The 16,896-nt window shown below is 26.7% G+C and overlaps 2 protein-coding genes across 3 annotated transcripts in view; one reads left to right on the forward strand and one right to left on the reverse strand.

Moving 5' to 3' along the window:
- The window catches only part of LOC122504579 (metabotropic glutamate receptor 7-like), a 330,791-nt gene that overhangs the window by 71,804 nt on the left and 242,091 nt on the right, over nt 1–16,896 (forward strand). The gene's annotated exons all lie outside the window — the stretch shown is intronic.
- On the reverse strand, nt 10,208–15,427 carry LOC122504600. The gene is made up of 2 exons (XM_043615781.1): nt 14,401–15,427; nt 10,208–14,214 (listed from the first exon to the last, which is right to left on the reverse strand). Exons 1-2 carry the CDS (start codon nt 15,425–15,427, stop codon nt 10,208–10,210), a joined length of 5,034 nt encoding a protein of 1,677 aa, XP_043471716.1.

Here is a 16,896-nt window from a genome sequence, read left to right on the forward strand (position 1 = left end):
TGCAGTTATTTCATTCGTTTTTAAGTTAAATTTTTCAGTCTCTATATTTTTGCCCATAATTTTAATTTTAATTTCCATAGTGCTATTTAAAATGACTTGCTTGGTACACACTGTCTCAAAGTCAGTATCCTTTTTTCTTACGATCCACTGACTGAATTGCAAGACATTAATTCCTTCGGAAGAAATATTTTGTCGAGACCAAGAAGTTGGAAAAGAAATATCGTTCTTTTCCAAAAGAGTAGCAAAAATAAATTGTGGATTGTGTTCAGATTTTTCATTATTCGTTTCATTTTCATTTTTATCCCATTCCATTTCTAAATTGATGCATTGATCATTCTTTTTCCTCTTCGACGTACTTCCAGCATCACACTCATTATTTTTATTTTCAAAATTCCGTTTCGTTGGTGGTCTTCTAGTACTGGTAGAAGCCTTCGATAAATATGCAGGACAGCCAGGAAATATTGACGGCAAAACTCCCTTTTTCAATCTTGCACATTTATAAGGACTCTACATTAAAAAATTGTAAGATTATTAAATAATATACAAAAAAATCAGTAACAATCAACAAAATTTATATAAATTACAAAATACTCGTTTAATAAAAAATATAAATAATATACTTTCTAAAAATTGTAATTAATGACTTTTAAATATAAATTATTTATGATAGAGAGAATGAAATTTCAGGAAACGACAATGACTGTATTAGCAATATAATTTACTTACTCACAATTTAATTTAGTCGATACGGTCGATACTTACCCTTCCTAGAATAGTTCCGTCAGGTCCTGTAATTATTTTTTCAAATAAAATTTCGTCCTTTTGAAAATGTTTTTCACAAACACTTTGACCGGGTTTGACGGTAAAATCTTTCCGCAATATGGCTTTCTGCCACAATTTTAATACAGATTCCTCTTTTGGTACGGTTAAGAAATGCACTTTTTCTGGATTACTTGCGTAACCAGATTTGCATCCGGGAGCGATGCATTTAACCATAATAATGAAATTCAGTGAATTAAATCCATTAAACTGAAATTATTTCAACGATTTGAACGACTTGAACACGTGATGTAAACAAGAAACAATTTAAACAGGAGTAGAATAGCAGAACGCGGAATGGACAAAGTTACTACTAGCGACATCTGGTGGCCATTTTCAACACATTGGACACTATGTAAGCTGGTCGTGTCAGCCCTGTGGGGGAGGGACGGAAACATAAAAGAACGTTGGAATTTCTTTCTGCAGAGATGAGCAAAGGAAATTCCGTGTCTTGTGACTGTTTCTTTGGCGTAAATGTAGTGAAGATAAGGGGAAACGTTACGTAGATTTGAAACATTTTCAGGTTTGTAACTAACTTCTGTTTCTATTTTCACAGTTTCCATATATATATTCTTTGTCTTATTCTGTTCCACATAAAAAGAAACTGGACTTCTTTTTAATATAAAAATGATAAAGAGAACTTGAAATTAAAATTTTTTTTCACATTTGCATAACATTTCTTTTTATTTCGTATTACCTTCAATTCAAAAGGCGTTTACTTTTTAAATTTTCTTTTTAAATTTGTTTTTTAAATGAAAATTTCAAAAGAAAAATAAGAAAATCTTATTTAGCTTTGAATTTAATAAATTTTAATCAATACTTCAAGGAAATTAATAAACGATAAATTTTTTGATAAAAATAAGAAAACAATATATTTGAATCAAACATAATTCTCATTGTTATACAGTCAACTAAAAATTATTTTTGAATTAAACTTAATAATTTTGATTGAATACATAATGAGTTTGATTCGATAAAAATGAGTTTTAATTTAATTATAAAATATGTTTAAGATTTCCAGGATCAGTAGAAATCTTGTTTCTTTACTCTTGAAATATTAAATTAAAATTAGGTTAATAAAATTTCGTTTTTTTAATTTTATTGTTATTGCTTCGTGAATTATAAATGAACTAGCAACAAATCGCGCCCTAAAGCGCGCAGCTAATTTTTTAGAATAAAATTAGCAATTTTAAAAATAATGAAATTTAAAAATTTGTAATTCAAATTTTTGTTTAAAACACTAAAAAAAATCCAATTTTGGAAAAATGACAAATAATTGCAGAAATTCAATTATTTTCAAGAGTGATAAAATTCTTCTCATAAAATTCAATTATCTTTCAAATTTGAAAAAAATTCTCGTCAAAATCCCAATTATCTTGATAAATAACAAAATTCTTCCCCCAAAGTTCAATTATTTTCAAATCAATTTCAAATTCCCAAAAATAGTACGCAAACATTTAATTATTTTCATAAATAATAAAAATTTCTCAGAAATTCAATTATTTACAAATTTTTTATAAATTCCTTCGCAATTATTCAATTATTTTTTTAAATAATAAAATTTTTTTTAAGGAATTCAATTATTTTCATAAAAAATAATTAAAAATTGTAGAAAATAATAATTGATTTGAAATGATGAAAATAATTTTGTAAAAGTAACTGTAATAATATTCTTATAATATAAAACAATAATTTTATCATTCGGTCATCTTTAATTATTATAAAACATGAAGAAATCGATCACTCCGAGTCTTCGACTCGGAGCAATCGCTATCTTCATGTTTTATAAAAATATTCTTATAAGTTATTAAATTTAAAAAGATTTGAATTTGTAATTTTTGAATTTCTTAGTTCCTATGGAAAAATAATATTAATTAAATATTTATTTAAAAAAAAATTTATTGATGTTTTCAAATAATTTTACAATCAAAGAAATTCGTAAATAAATGTAACTTAACATTTTTTTAAGTAAAATTTTTTCATTTATTTTATAAGAATTTAAAAAGTTTCAATTTCATTTTCAATTTAAATTTGTAATTGACAGAAAGAATAGAATATGTAATGTTTCTTTTCCAAATGAGAGGAATGAGTTTCTGAACAATATTGTTATTGAGAAATATAAATTATGCATAAAATGGGTGTATTTCCTATTTTTTTAATAAAATTTTTTAACAATTAATAATTTTCTTTTTTTTATAAATAAAAAGGAGAAAAATTTGCATAATTTAGATCAGTCAAACGAAAATTTGCTATAGAAAGAAGCATATAATAAACAAAATTTATTTGTTAATCATAATTTTTTTATATTTTCTAATTTCAAATATTCTTTTAATACAAATCATAAAAATACTTGCATTTTTTTGATCTGTCAAACAATATTTTTTAACGAAAAAGAAAAAACAAAAAAAAACAAAAGCATACACAAAAACTAACTTCAAAGTGTGGACAGACAGAATGAAATACGAAGATTATTATTCTTATTCTGTCAAATAACGATTCGTAAAACTGTAAATTAGTTTTAAACCTTAGAAAAAATGGATATTATCTAAAATACGAATTAGGAAAAATGAAAATTATAAAAATTAATTATTAGAAAAAATAACAATTCGAGTAATAAAAAATTATTTAAAATATAATTTCGGTAACAAAAAAATTATGCAAAATAATTATTTGAATAAAATAAAATTATAAAAACTGGTTATTCTACAATAAAGAAAATCGTATAAAAAATTATTTGATATTACAAAAATTTTGAAAAATACTAATTCGATAAAATAATAATTATGAGAAGTGACAATTCGGTAAAGTTATAGTTACAAGAAATACAAGTTAGAAAATATAGAAATTATAAAGAAGAATAATTAGAAGTAAAGAAAATGATAAGGAATGTTAATTCGAAAACGTTAAAATTAGTTTCAAAAACATTTCTGAGACAAAAGTTTTATAACAAATGATATTTCGAGAAAATAAAAGTTAGAAATCTTAGAATTTAGAAAATTTATACATTACTAAATAATATGATTAGGAACAATAAATTTTATAAAAATTATATAAATAAAAATAAAATATAAATATAAATAAAAATAAAATATAAATATAAATAAAAATTTTATAAAAATATAATGAAGAAAGAAGAAAAGTAAAAATCCAATAAAATCAAAAAGTCACTTTTGTAGAAAATCGACCCTCCATCCCTGTTTTACATCTTGTTCTTATCTAAAAGTTTGTCATAACATTTTATTATTATTATTATTACTACTACTACTATTATTATTTTCAAAATTATTATTATGATTATTATTATTATTACATTATTATTTTTATTATTATTATTATTATTTTTTATTAGTATTTTATTATAAATATTATTTTTACCATTATCTCCGTTTTTATTTTCATCGCAATGTGTTTAAAGATGAAACGTTTAAAAAATCAAAGACTATATAAGCAATTTTTGAGATCGTTAAATTTGATATCTAAATACAAGTGTAAATGTTACGGCAAAGGAGAAAATGATATTTTCGTGTTTGCAATGCTCTACGCTTTCCGTATAGAAAATGCATAAAGAGCAAAAAGATGAAGATATAGAAGGATTTGTTGGTTGGTTGAAGGGGGTAAAAGAGTCGGTGGGTAGTAGGAGGGAGGGAGGGAGGAAAAGGGGGTAAATAGAGTTCTGACTTTTAGTTGAAAGAGTAAAAAAGTAAATATTCGCTTTGATATGAAAAGTTGAGGTAAATCCGTCTCTAAATCCATAAACGGAAATCTTTCTTTCTAATCCCTTGACCGAGCTTGAAGCACAAAATCCCGGGAACCTAGTACACATAACAAGTATACGTGCAGAGAATGCATTTATGGATGTCCAATGAGCCTCTGATAGTGGAGAATATATCCACCATGCACATCAGTTATAATGTTTTGGCAAGTGATTCAAATAGAGGAAATCTAGTTCGATCAATTTCACAGTTTCACCATTCAAAACATATATATATGTATCATATAATTGATTGCAGAAACGTTTTATACGTGTCTGATTGAATTCTCAATAGTCAAATTTATTAGTGAGTCAGAGTGGGATAAAAAAGGATAAAAAATTCTGCTTTCTAGAAAATATTCACTCGCCTGACTAAATAATTTTTTACTACTTAAAAAAATTGTTCTCAAAGATTCCTTCTGTCTGACTAAAAACATTTCGTACTATACTTAAAGTTAGTTTATCATTTAGAAAATATTTACATGTCTGATCTAAAAATTTTGTACCGTTTCGACTAATAAGTAATAAGTACTAAACTAATAAGTAACTAATAAGTAATAAAAAACTAAAAATTCCTTTTTACCTAAAATACTTACTAAAAGACGATGCAGAATTTTGAAATATTTTATCTGATTTTTAATGAATAAAAAATTGTTTTTTTCTACTTTCAAAAAAATTTGTCTCTCAAATATCTGAATAAAATTCTGTCACAAGAATTTTTCTTTTCCAATCGTATGGCAAATGAAGAAATTCCAATGATACTTTCGTTTACTTTCATTACATTATTCGAATTGCAAAGTTTTTCTTTACACATTTTCCGAAACGTAAAAGCTTTTTGTAATTTGCAAAAAAAAAAAAAAAAAAAAACATAAAAGTAATTACGATACTGCGACAAACAAAGTCAGAGTAGTGATCACAGTAGTGATTTGAAACGATTTTAAAAATCGAAGAAAACAATTTGGCAGTAAAAGAGAGCGCTTTTTAGAAAATAGTGCGCTTTGCCTTACTTTACCTTTTCTCTGACGTAACCAATCTGCAAAAAAGAGTCAAAGGATAAAAAGAAAAGAGAGAGAGAGAGAGAATGAGATAGAGAATCGATACTTTCCACGTGTTATCTAACGAAACGATCCATTTGACTTCTCGCTATAAAAATCTTCTTTGAAATTTGAGATTTTAATTAAAATTGTTGTTTTTATTGCAATTTAGAAGAAGGCAATTCGAAATTATTAAATTCTGACACATCATTTTATTCTTTAAATTTCTCTTTTTATCGTCAATTACACGCAGTTGAGAAACAACAGTTTTTTAATTAAGGAAGAATTTTAAAAAAAAATTAGGTTTATTTTAATATCACAGAAAAAAATGTGTTAAATTTTGTGTGTGTTATTTAAACACCTAATAAAAATAAGTATTAATTTAACATTAATCACTCACTTTTTTAAATAAATTAACAATTTTAAAAATAATAGAATGTAAAAATTTTGTATTGAAATTTTTTTGATAAAAATAAAATATGAATTGGAATATATATTTTTAATATTATTATAATTATAATAATCATATATTCTGACATAGGGAATTCAGGAATAAGTCGGGAATTTTTATTAAAATTTATGAAGAAAATTAAATTTTTAGAATTCATAAGAAAATTCTGAATTTTTTTGTCTTTTTTGTTTGACTTATAAACTATAAAATTACCACGGATTCTAATACAAAACCTTCAATTCTTTCAACTTCTTACAAAAATTTCTTTTTAAATAACTCAAATCTTGAACAACTATCATAAAATAAATAAATTATTTAATGAATTATTCAAAATTAATTTAATTTTAAAAGAGTTGCGTTTACAATTTTTATAAATAAATGAACTTTAAACAGTTTCAATTTGAAATTTTATAAAATTTCAATGTTAAATGAATTTAATTAGAAATTTTAATGAACTTAGATTTTTGAAAAATTTTAATAACTCAAAATAATTATTAAAAATGATGGATTTCTAGAATTTTAGTTAAAAACACTAAAAAAATTTAATTTTAAAGAACTTACAAATGATTGCAGAAATTAAATTATTTTCAAAAGTAATAAAATTCTTATCACAAAATTCAATTATGTTCAAAAATTACAAAAAAATCTCGTCAAAATATGAATTATTATTTTTACAGACAAAAAAATTCTTCTTCAAAATTAAATTATTTTCAAAAATTTTAATAAAATTCATGATAAAATTTCAATTATTTTCAACAATTTTTCCTTGTTTCAATGATTTTCAATATCTACTATTTTAATAAAATTACCCAAAAGAATTCAATTATTTGAAAACAATTTTAATAAAATTGTACGCAAACATTTAATTATTTTCATAAATAATAAAAATTTGCCAGGAATCCAAATATTTACAAATTTTTTATAAGTTTCTTCTCAATAATTTAATTATTTTCAGAGATAATAAAACTCATCGCAGAATTTCAATTATTTTTAATAAAATTTTTAAAAAATTTCTTGAAAAATGTAACTATTCTAAATTTTTTTATTAAAATTCGTCAAAAGAATTCAATTATTTAAAAATTTGTTAATAAAATTCTTTATAAGAATTAAATTTTAAGAAACATTGAATTATTATTCAATAAATAATTTACTTTTGTATTTAAAATTTAAATAATTGAATTCTCGTAGAAATTTTAAGAAACATTCAATCATTCAATTAATAATTTACTTCTGTATTTAAGTAATTGATTTCTCGTAGAAATTTCTAATAAAAATTGATTTGAAAATAAATATTTGAATATTTGATTCAAATATTTGATTTGAAAATAAATTAGATAAGAATAGAATATGAAAAGAATTTTTAAGAAGTTACAGAAAAAATATTCTTATAATATAAAATAATGATTTTAGCACTCAATCCTCTTTAATTATTATAAAACATAAAAATAACAATATTTTTAAAGTTGACTAATTTCATAAAGGTTTGAAATTGAATTTGAAATTTTTGAAAATCTTAATTCCTATGGAAAAATAATAATTAAATATTTAAAATATTTAAAAAAGAAATTATTATTTTTGAATAATTTTACAATTAAAGATATTCTTAAATAAATTTAACCGAACATTTTTTTCAATAAAATCTTTTCCTTTATTTTCTAAACATTCAAAAATTTTTAATTTCATTTACAATTAAATTTTCTAATTGACAAATAAAATTTATAAACATTTTTTCCTTTATTTTTAAAAAATTTGGAGTTTTATTAAAACAATTGAAATTAAGAAATAGAATTAACGCAAATTATTTCCTTATGAAAATTGAAAATTTTCTACAAAAATATTAAGAAACTGGAATATTTCATGTTTTTCTCCCGAAAAGAAAAAAATGAGTTTGTAAACAATATTGTTATTGAGAAATAAAAATTATGCATAAAATGGGTATATTTCCTACTTTTTAATAAAATTTTTTTAAAAATTAATAATTTTCTAGTATTTTTATAAATAAGAAGGAGAATAATTTACATAATAATTTAGATCAATGAAACGAAATTTGTTATAGAAAAAAGCAATATATTTTATAAACAAAATGGGTATATTTTTCATTTGTTAATCATAATTTTTTAAAAAGTTTCTAATTTGTAATATTATTTTATTATAAATAATAAAAATTAAAAAAATACCTGCATATTTTCGATTTGTCAAACAATATTTTTTAATGAAAAAAAAAACATACATACACAGAAACTAAATTCAAACTGCGGACAGAATGAATGAAAGAATACAGAGATTAATATAGTTAATTAACTAATTAATATAACCAGTGTTAATTTAACACTCCTGTGTTATTTTAACACCAAATGTAGTGCCAAAATGTTACGTGTATTTTTTTGTCTAAATTTGATATCTTTATAAAAAACTGTGAGTACAGAAAAATACTAAAAGATATTGGAATTTTTTGTTTTTAAACTCCAATTTAGAAAATGAAAATAAATGTAAAATTCTAGTGTTTTGAAACAAAAGTGACTCTATATATATACAAACATTTGTGAAAAACAGTTTTTCTACAATTGTCCTGAGACCAAAAATTGTAAAGTTCCACTTTACTTACTGCAATTGTTTAACTTTTTCCAAAGATTGCATTGGGAATAGACGTAGGTATACGGGTATAGTGATTGAGTGTAGTAAATAAAAGTTAGATGTACCTCTTTCTTTCTTCGACTATATCATCGATTTGGGAAAAAGTCGGTACTTTTTCAATTTTCTCTCTGCCTGAAACTCTAAATTGTGAGCAGAGTGGAAAAATTTATTTCTAATTTTAGTGCAAAGGATAAATCAAAAAAGAAAGTATTCAGAATGAATGAAAAAACATTCTCTTATAAAAGTGCATCCTTTAGTTGATTGAGTAATTTTTTTTAAGTAGTACAAAATTGTTTAGTCAGACAAGTAAATTTTTACAATTATTACAAATTTTTTTGTAACAAGTAAATTTTTAGAAATTTTTAATTTTTCAAAAAATTTTACAGACAGAATTTTTTTAAGTTGAAAAATTTGATTTAAGTAGTACAAAATTGTTCAGTCAGACAAGTAAATATTTTAAGGGAAACAAAATTTTTTTTCAATCAGACAAAATATTTCGAATAAATAATAAAATTATGATAAAATTATGATTTGAAATTAATTAGAAAAATAAACGAATCATTTTTCATGTAAAAAATTCAATAACAATGGTATTTTTTAGTATTTTTAACCTAAAAACAATATTTTAAAAAAATGCTTCAAAAATAGTAAAAAAATTTTTTTTTGATTAGGCAATTTTTTAGTGGATATAAAAACACGTTTTCTATGTACAATTATATTACTACTTTAAAATATTTTGCCTTATTCACAACAATTTGTTATTTTAAAAATATTTACTTATCTAACTGAAGAATGTAGGTATTACGACTTAAAATTATTTTTTCAAATTTAGTAATTTAATAATGAATAAATTTTCAAATAAATAAATAATAATTAAAACAATTGTATTTTATAGTTTACAAATAGTTAATGTGTATAAATTTTGTGTTATTTTTGCCCTGAAAAATTCACCATGTTTGTTGAATTTTCGGATTAATTAATTTATTAATTAATCATTTATTTGGGTTATAAAGATAGAAATAAAATAGCGTCAGTTCAATTAACAAAGGAATAATTCATTATTTATTAATTAAAGTCAATTTCGCGGTAAGACCACTTACACAAAGTTATTGTTCACCAATTATTATTATTATTAACAACTTGAGTTCAAAAGAAAACACCAATTTCGTGAATTTAATCAATTAAAAGTTAAGTCGATTATTATGCGACTATAAGTTCCTCGCACTCTTGCAAAACTGAAAAAACATCGAGAAATTTCCAAGAACAAACGGTCAAATTACAAAAAAAAGGCATTCAAATTAATACAAACACCATTGTATAAAGTGAAGTCTACACACAGGAGTTAATCATTCATTCACTCATTCATACCAATATCAAAACATACCGCTCGCCTCGCATAATATCGACAATAAATTAAGTTAAGTTAATGTGGTCTTAGCCGCCCGCCATGCTAAATACTAACAAAAAATAGAAAATTATAAACAATTAAAAACTCATAACTACAATAAAAAAAATCCATTACAAATCATTCTCATTCGCTGATCTAATCGGAAGTAAACATAATTTACTCAATGGTCGTTTTAATTCAGACTTAGCTGTCTTTACTCTTACAACACGAATAAGTTCATCAGATCCTTTAATACATTCTATAACTCTACCAAGAAGCCAATGAGTTGGGGGAAAATTGTCATCTCGCAACAACACCATATTTCCAACCCTGATATTTGGTTTAACAACATTCCACTTATGGCGCTTTTGTAAACATTGTAAATAATCAATGCGCCACTTTTTCCAAAAAGTTTGAAAAATACGTTGAATTAATCCCCAGCGAGTTAATCGATTCTCAGGAGTAAACTCAAGCGACGGCTCAGGTATGCTAGTGATTGGTGCGCCAATCAAGAAATGACCCGGTGTTAAATAAGCAAAATCCCCAGCATCTTCAGAGAGAGGAGCTATAGGACGCGAATTTAAAGTTGCTTCTATTTGAGTTAACAGTGTATAAAATTCCTCAAAAGTGAATTTTTGAAGACCAATTATTCTACGTAAATGATATTTCACACTTTTTACCCCGGCTTCCCATAATCCCCCAAAATGAGGGGCATTAGGAGGTATAAAATGCCATGAAACTCCATCGGAAGTCAGTTGATCAAGCAAATCATTATCAGCTCTCAATTTTACCAAATACTGTTTTAACTCACTATCAGCTCCCACAAAATTCCGTCCATTATCACTATAAATATTTGAAGGTTTACCTCTTCTAGAAGCGAAACGCTGAAACGCAGCCAAAAAAGCTGCAGAAGAACCATCAGAAACGAGTTCAATATGGATTGCACGAGTAGAACAACAAACAAATAATGCTAAGTAGGCTTTTCGAGTTTTACAACCACGACCTGGGCTCAATTTTACATCAAAAGGACCTGCATAATCAACTCCAGTATGACTGAAAGGTCGACTGGGAGTTACGCGAAAATCAGGCAAATCGCCCATAAGTTGTTGACTAACAGCTGCTCTTTGCCTAACACAAGTAATACAATTATTAATTATTGATTTTATTACAGAACGCGCTCCAACAATCCAATAATTTTGTCGCAATGTATGTAAACTCAATTGGATACCTCCATGCATACTTCTTACATGAGCGTGCAATGCTATTAAATGACTAATCTTATTTTTTGGTAATATAATTGGATGCTTTTCATCATATCGAATAGGAGCATTTCGTAATCGTCCCCCCAAACGAAGAATACCCTCTGAATCTATGAAAGGATTCAAATTTTTAATAGGAGATTTCATTGTTAAAGCCTTCTGATTTCCAATATCTCTTAATTCCGATTGAAAACTCTCGTATTGTATTAATTTTATGAAAAACAAACGTGTTTGATTAATTTCCGACGTAGTAAGAGATATGGACTCATAATTAGATTTTAATTTAGAATTTTTAATTTTGTTGATAAAACGAAAGCAATAGGACATCACACGTAAAAGTTTCGGCCATGATGAAAATCTATCAGTGATTTCGGAACAAACTTTCTGAGAACTTTGCAAGCAATGAGTTTTTACCGTTCTTTTCTCTAATTCAGTAGATTCATTGATCAATTTATGACTGTTAGATAATTTTTTAGAATCCTGAGAAAGGCACTCGGGCCCTCCCCACCACAAAGAATGATCAACAATTTCCTTTGGCATCAGACCTCTGGATGCACAATCAGCAGCATTATTATTAGTAGTTACGTGATGCCACTGTGCTTGAGGTACTAATTCGTTAATCAAAGCTACTCTATTAGCAACAAACGTTTTCCAGGTAGAAGGATGTTTTCCTAACCACGCTAAAACAACAGTTGAATCAGTATAACAGAAATGAGGAATTTCTTGAAAATTTAAACACGTAAGAACATATTTCATGACTCTAGATAACAAAACGGCAGCACATAACTCCAAACGCGGGATGCTAACAGGAGTAATTGGTGCAATTTTAGATTTTGAGATTAAAAGAGTAGTATGAATTTCATTTGAATCATCAATAACACGGAGATAAATACTAGCTGCGTAAGCACGATTTGATGCATCTGCAAACCCATGCAATTCGCTATTTGAGCTAGTCGTAATTGCACCTACCCAACGTGGTATTTTTAAATTTTTTAAAGATTCTAGTTGATCATAATAATCAAACCACTGTTTCATTAAATCCGGAGGCAATGTTTCGTCCCAATCTAATTTACGTAACCATAATTCCTGCATTATAAGTTTTGCAGTTACAACAACTGGTGCTATCCATCCAAGAGGATCATATAGTTTAGCAATGACTGATAAAACTGATCGTTTAGTAGGTACATTAATTGATTCCAAATTTACCCCAATTCGAAAACAATCCGAAGAAGGTTCCCACTTTAAGCCCAATACTTTTAATGATGCACTATCAGATGCTTGTTCATCTAATGCTCGTTCGTGATTTTCAGAAGTACAACCACTTAATAAAGATTTGTCATTAGAAGACCACTTGCGTAAATTAAAACCCCCACTCTTCATTAAATTAACTAATTGATCTTTAGTTTCCTTAGCATCTTGAAGATCATCCTTTCCAAAAAAGACGTCATCAACATAAATATTTTCTTCCAAAATAGGTTTGGCTAACGGAAAATTCTCACCTTCATCCTGAGCTAATTGCTTTATTACTCTGTTAGCTAAAAATGGGGCACACGCGGTACCATAAGTAACAGTGAGTAATTGATAAATTATCAATTGCCCATCTGAATTCTTCCACAAAATGCGTTGGTAATCTACATCCCTTGGATCGATTAATATTTGTCGAAACATTTTTTCAGCATCAGCCGCCAAAACATAGCGAAACATACGCCACTTTATTAAAATAGAGATTAAATCATTTAATAAGGGTGGACCAATAAGAAAGTGAGAGTTTAAAGTTGTATTATTAGAAGTGAGACTTGACGCATTAAAAACGACTCTCAATATAGTTGTTAAACTATCCTCGCGAATTACAGCATGGTGTGGTAAATAAACAATTTGGGAAGAATCATTATATTCGCTCTCCTTCACTAAACACATGTGACCCAACTGCAAATATTCATTTAAAAATTCCCGATACATTTCCAACTGTTTAGATTTTTCTATTAAACGACTTAAAACACGTTCTAAAATTAATTTTGCTCTTCCGAATGATCGGCCAATATTTATAGGTGGACCATTTTTAAATGGCAATCGTACCATATATCTCCCACTTTCTAACCGTTGAAAATTTGAAGAAAAATATTCTTCGCATTTTAATTCTTCTTCTGTTAAAGAAGAAACAAAAGGAATTTCTTCTAACGCCCAAAAACGAACTAATGCATCATGTAAATTCTCATTTGAAATATTAGTGCTAGTGTTCATAGACAGTACTGAAGGTGCTTTAGATACAGTAAATGACCCTGAAAGAATCCAACCAAACATTGTGGGCTGTGCAGTTAAGCATCCAAAAACATTATGTTTAAGGCCTGGCAACAAGCAAGAACCAAACTTATCTGCGCCCACAATAAAATCAATCGGTTCATTACTGAATGGATCTGGATCTGCCAAAAATAAGTCTTTCAATTCTGAATTTAATATATAATTCGGTTTAGTGGGTGGGCAATAAGAGGTGGGCTTGTACAAAACCAAAGCTTCAATAGATATGGCCTTACAACCCTTTTCTTTAGGTAGGAACTGAAAATGAGCCAATTTCTTTGCAAGACCAACCGAGTTTCCACCGACTCCATAAATTAGTGTATTAATACGATCATAATTTGGTTTTAAAATTTTAACTGCTCTCTCTGAAGCAAAACAACATTCAGAACCTTGATCAAATAAAACCCTAAATTTATGTAATTTTCCATTATTTACTTTAACATCTATTAGAGCCGTTGCTAAAATTGTACTTCCCATGAATTTAGAATGTGTATTTAACCCTGAAACCGTATCATTACAATTTACTGAACCTTGATTAGCATTTATTGAAGAAGACTCCTCCCTCCCAATATCATCAGCTGATTCTATTACATTATTTTGATTATTATTAGAAACATGAGAAACATTATTATTTGTAAAATCATAATGCAGTAGAGTGTTATGTTTTCTTCGACATTTTACACATGTTAATTTACTATAACAAGACGACGGCTTGTGTCCTGGGGTTAAACAATTAAAACAACAATTATTTTTCTGTGCTAATTCCTTACGTTTTTCTACTGGCAAAGCCTTAAATTGAGAACATTTAAACAAAGGATGATTTTCTTTACACATAAGACATTTAGACTTGGAAGATGCAGCATGGCTCTTCACTAAGTTTGATTTTGAAGTTTTATTTTTATCAAATGATGATTTTGAAGCTTGAATTGCTTCCAAAGCTCTAATTCTTGTTGACAAAAATTCATTTAAATTTCCATAAGTTGGATATTCTGAACTAGAACCAAGCTGCATTTCCCATTCTTTAAGTGATTGAGAATCGAGTTTACGTGAAATTATAAAAACTAATAAATCTTGCCATTGTTCTACAGGTCTCTTTAAATTTCTTAGCGCTGACAAAGCTTCATTCGTCGTATCCCGAAGTGATTTTAAACTATCTACACAATTACTACTAACATTTGAAATGTCCATAAAAGATTGAATATGAGCAGTAATAAGTGCTCTGTTATTCTCATAACGTGTCGTTAATATTTCCCACGCGTTAGAAAAATTTGCTTCAGTAATTACAATGTGTTTCACCAATTGAGCGGCTTCTCCACTCAACGCTGTTTTTAAATAATGAAAACGCGTTACATTTGATAAACTATCATTTTTAATAATAAGTGCGGAAAATAAATCCCGAAAACTTTCCCAATCTCCATAACTTCCTGAAAATTCTGGCAAACTAATTTGTGGTAATTTAACATTGACAGATTCATTTCCCTTATTTTCAACAGGTTTAAAATTACCAGGTTTAATTACAGGAGTAATAATATTATGCAATTGTAAATTGAGAAAATCAAGCGCGGATAAATATGTTTCCTCTACTCGCAAAAATTGAGCTTGCTTAAAATAATCATATTTCTGTTTGTCCTCTTTAGCCGCTGCAATTTGAATTTTTAAATCTATAGCTTGTGCAACTATCCATCGTTGGTTCAATAATTCAATGCGTCCCTTAATGACAGACTCATTTATGTTTAATTTGCCGATTTTTTTAAAATTTGATTCTGTGCGACTTATCGTTTGGAAAATAGTTTCCATTTCAATAAAATATGGTTCCATTTTAAAATATCGTACATTAAATAAATAATAAATAATTACTTGAACCAACTAATAAATAAATAAATAAATAAGGACAATAATTGACAAAACTACAAACAAAAACACAAGAAAAGAAGTATTAATTAACTTAACTTCTTTCAATTTTGTGAATAAAATTTGTCACAATTTAAAATTGTATATATTGGACAAACAATTAAAAAATTTCAATAAAATTTTGCAAGAGTTAATTAAATAATAAAACATACAAGATTAATAATTGCTGAAGATCATTCAGTTAAAATTTGTATACTTATAATCGAACAAGGCGACTATATTGAAACGGTATACTAGACTATACATTCGACATTCATATACTTCTCCAGTTCATCATGAAGCGATGGACAGCGTCGACTGATCCCCACTCAGAATTATTTGAATTGGAGATGGTAGCCTGGACAGTAGAAGTAAAACGAGACAGAAGATTGAGACAGAAGATCGACTGACGATTGAATCACCTGACCAATGACGTATTCCACTCCCCTCATCTCTCCTAGCTTCCCTCTATAGCGTTATCACTTGGCGTCGGCGGGAAACCGTGTTACATAGTATACATATACATGTATTTATGTAGAAAGCACCATGCTTTCAAATTCAAATAATTCTATGCTACACATAATACTTTCCCACCAAAAAAAAAAAATGTCAAATTTAGCGAGGAACCACAATGTTTTATATATATATAAAATTCACTGTTGCATTTGTATTGGTGAGCACATGTCTTACACAACTGCGATTATTTAAATAATGTCCTTTTTTATAAACTATTCCACTTCAATTCACTCCAAATCCGGCTCGAAGGACCATGTTGAATTTTCGGATTAATTAATTTATTAATTAATCATTTATTTGGGTTATAAAGATAGAAATAAAATAGCGTCAGTTCAATTAACAAAGGAATAATTCATTATTTATTAATTAAAGTCAATTTCGCGGTAAGACCACTTACACAAAGTTATTGTTCACCAATTATTATTATTATTAACAACTTGAGTTCAAAAGAAAACACCAATTTCGTGAATTTAATCAATTAAAAGTTAAGTCGATTATTATGCGACTATAAGTTCCTCGCACTCTTGCAAAACTGAAAAAACATCGAGAAATTTCCAAGAACAAACGGTCAAATTACAAAAAAAAGGCATTCAAATTAATACAAACACCATTGTATAAAGTGAAGTCTACACACAGGAGTTAATCATTCATTCACTCATTCATACCAATATCAAAACAATGTTAAATGAAATGACCGATTGCGAAGCAAAGTGTCGTGGATTTACTATTGGATTCCAAAGCATTTTACTTCTCGAGCTCCCTTAAATTCGATTTCTACGCTCAATTGTATTTTGATGACGATTCCATTTCACCAAATTACTGTTTGTTAGTTGACTGCAAAAGTAGTATCCCATACTGGA

The sequence above is a fragment of the Leptopilina heterotoma genome, unplaced genomic scaffold (genome assembly GCF_015476425.1).
Source record: "Leptopilina heterotoma isolate Lh14 unplaced genomic scaffold, ASM1547642v1 Lhet_305, whole genome shotgun sequence".
NCBI lineage: Eukaryota > Metazoa > Arthropoda > Insecta > Hymenoptera > Figitidae > Leptopilina > Leptopilina heterotoma.

What these genes read in the sequence shown, in the direction of transcription:
- LOC122504600 (XM_043615781.1), bottom strand. Translation starts at nt 15,427, where the DNA reads ATGGAAACTATTTTCCAAACGATAAGTCGCACAGAATCAAATTTTAAA. An exon ending in GGCTTTGCCAGTAGAAAAAC is followed by an intron (nt 14,215 to 14,400) that starts GTAAGGAATTAG and finishes ATAATGTAATAG; the next exon opens with AATCAGCTGATGATATTGGG.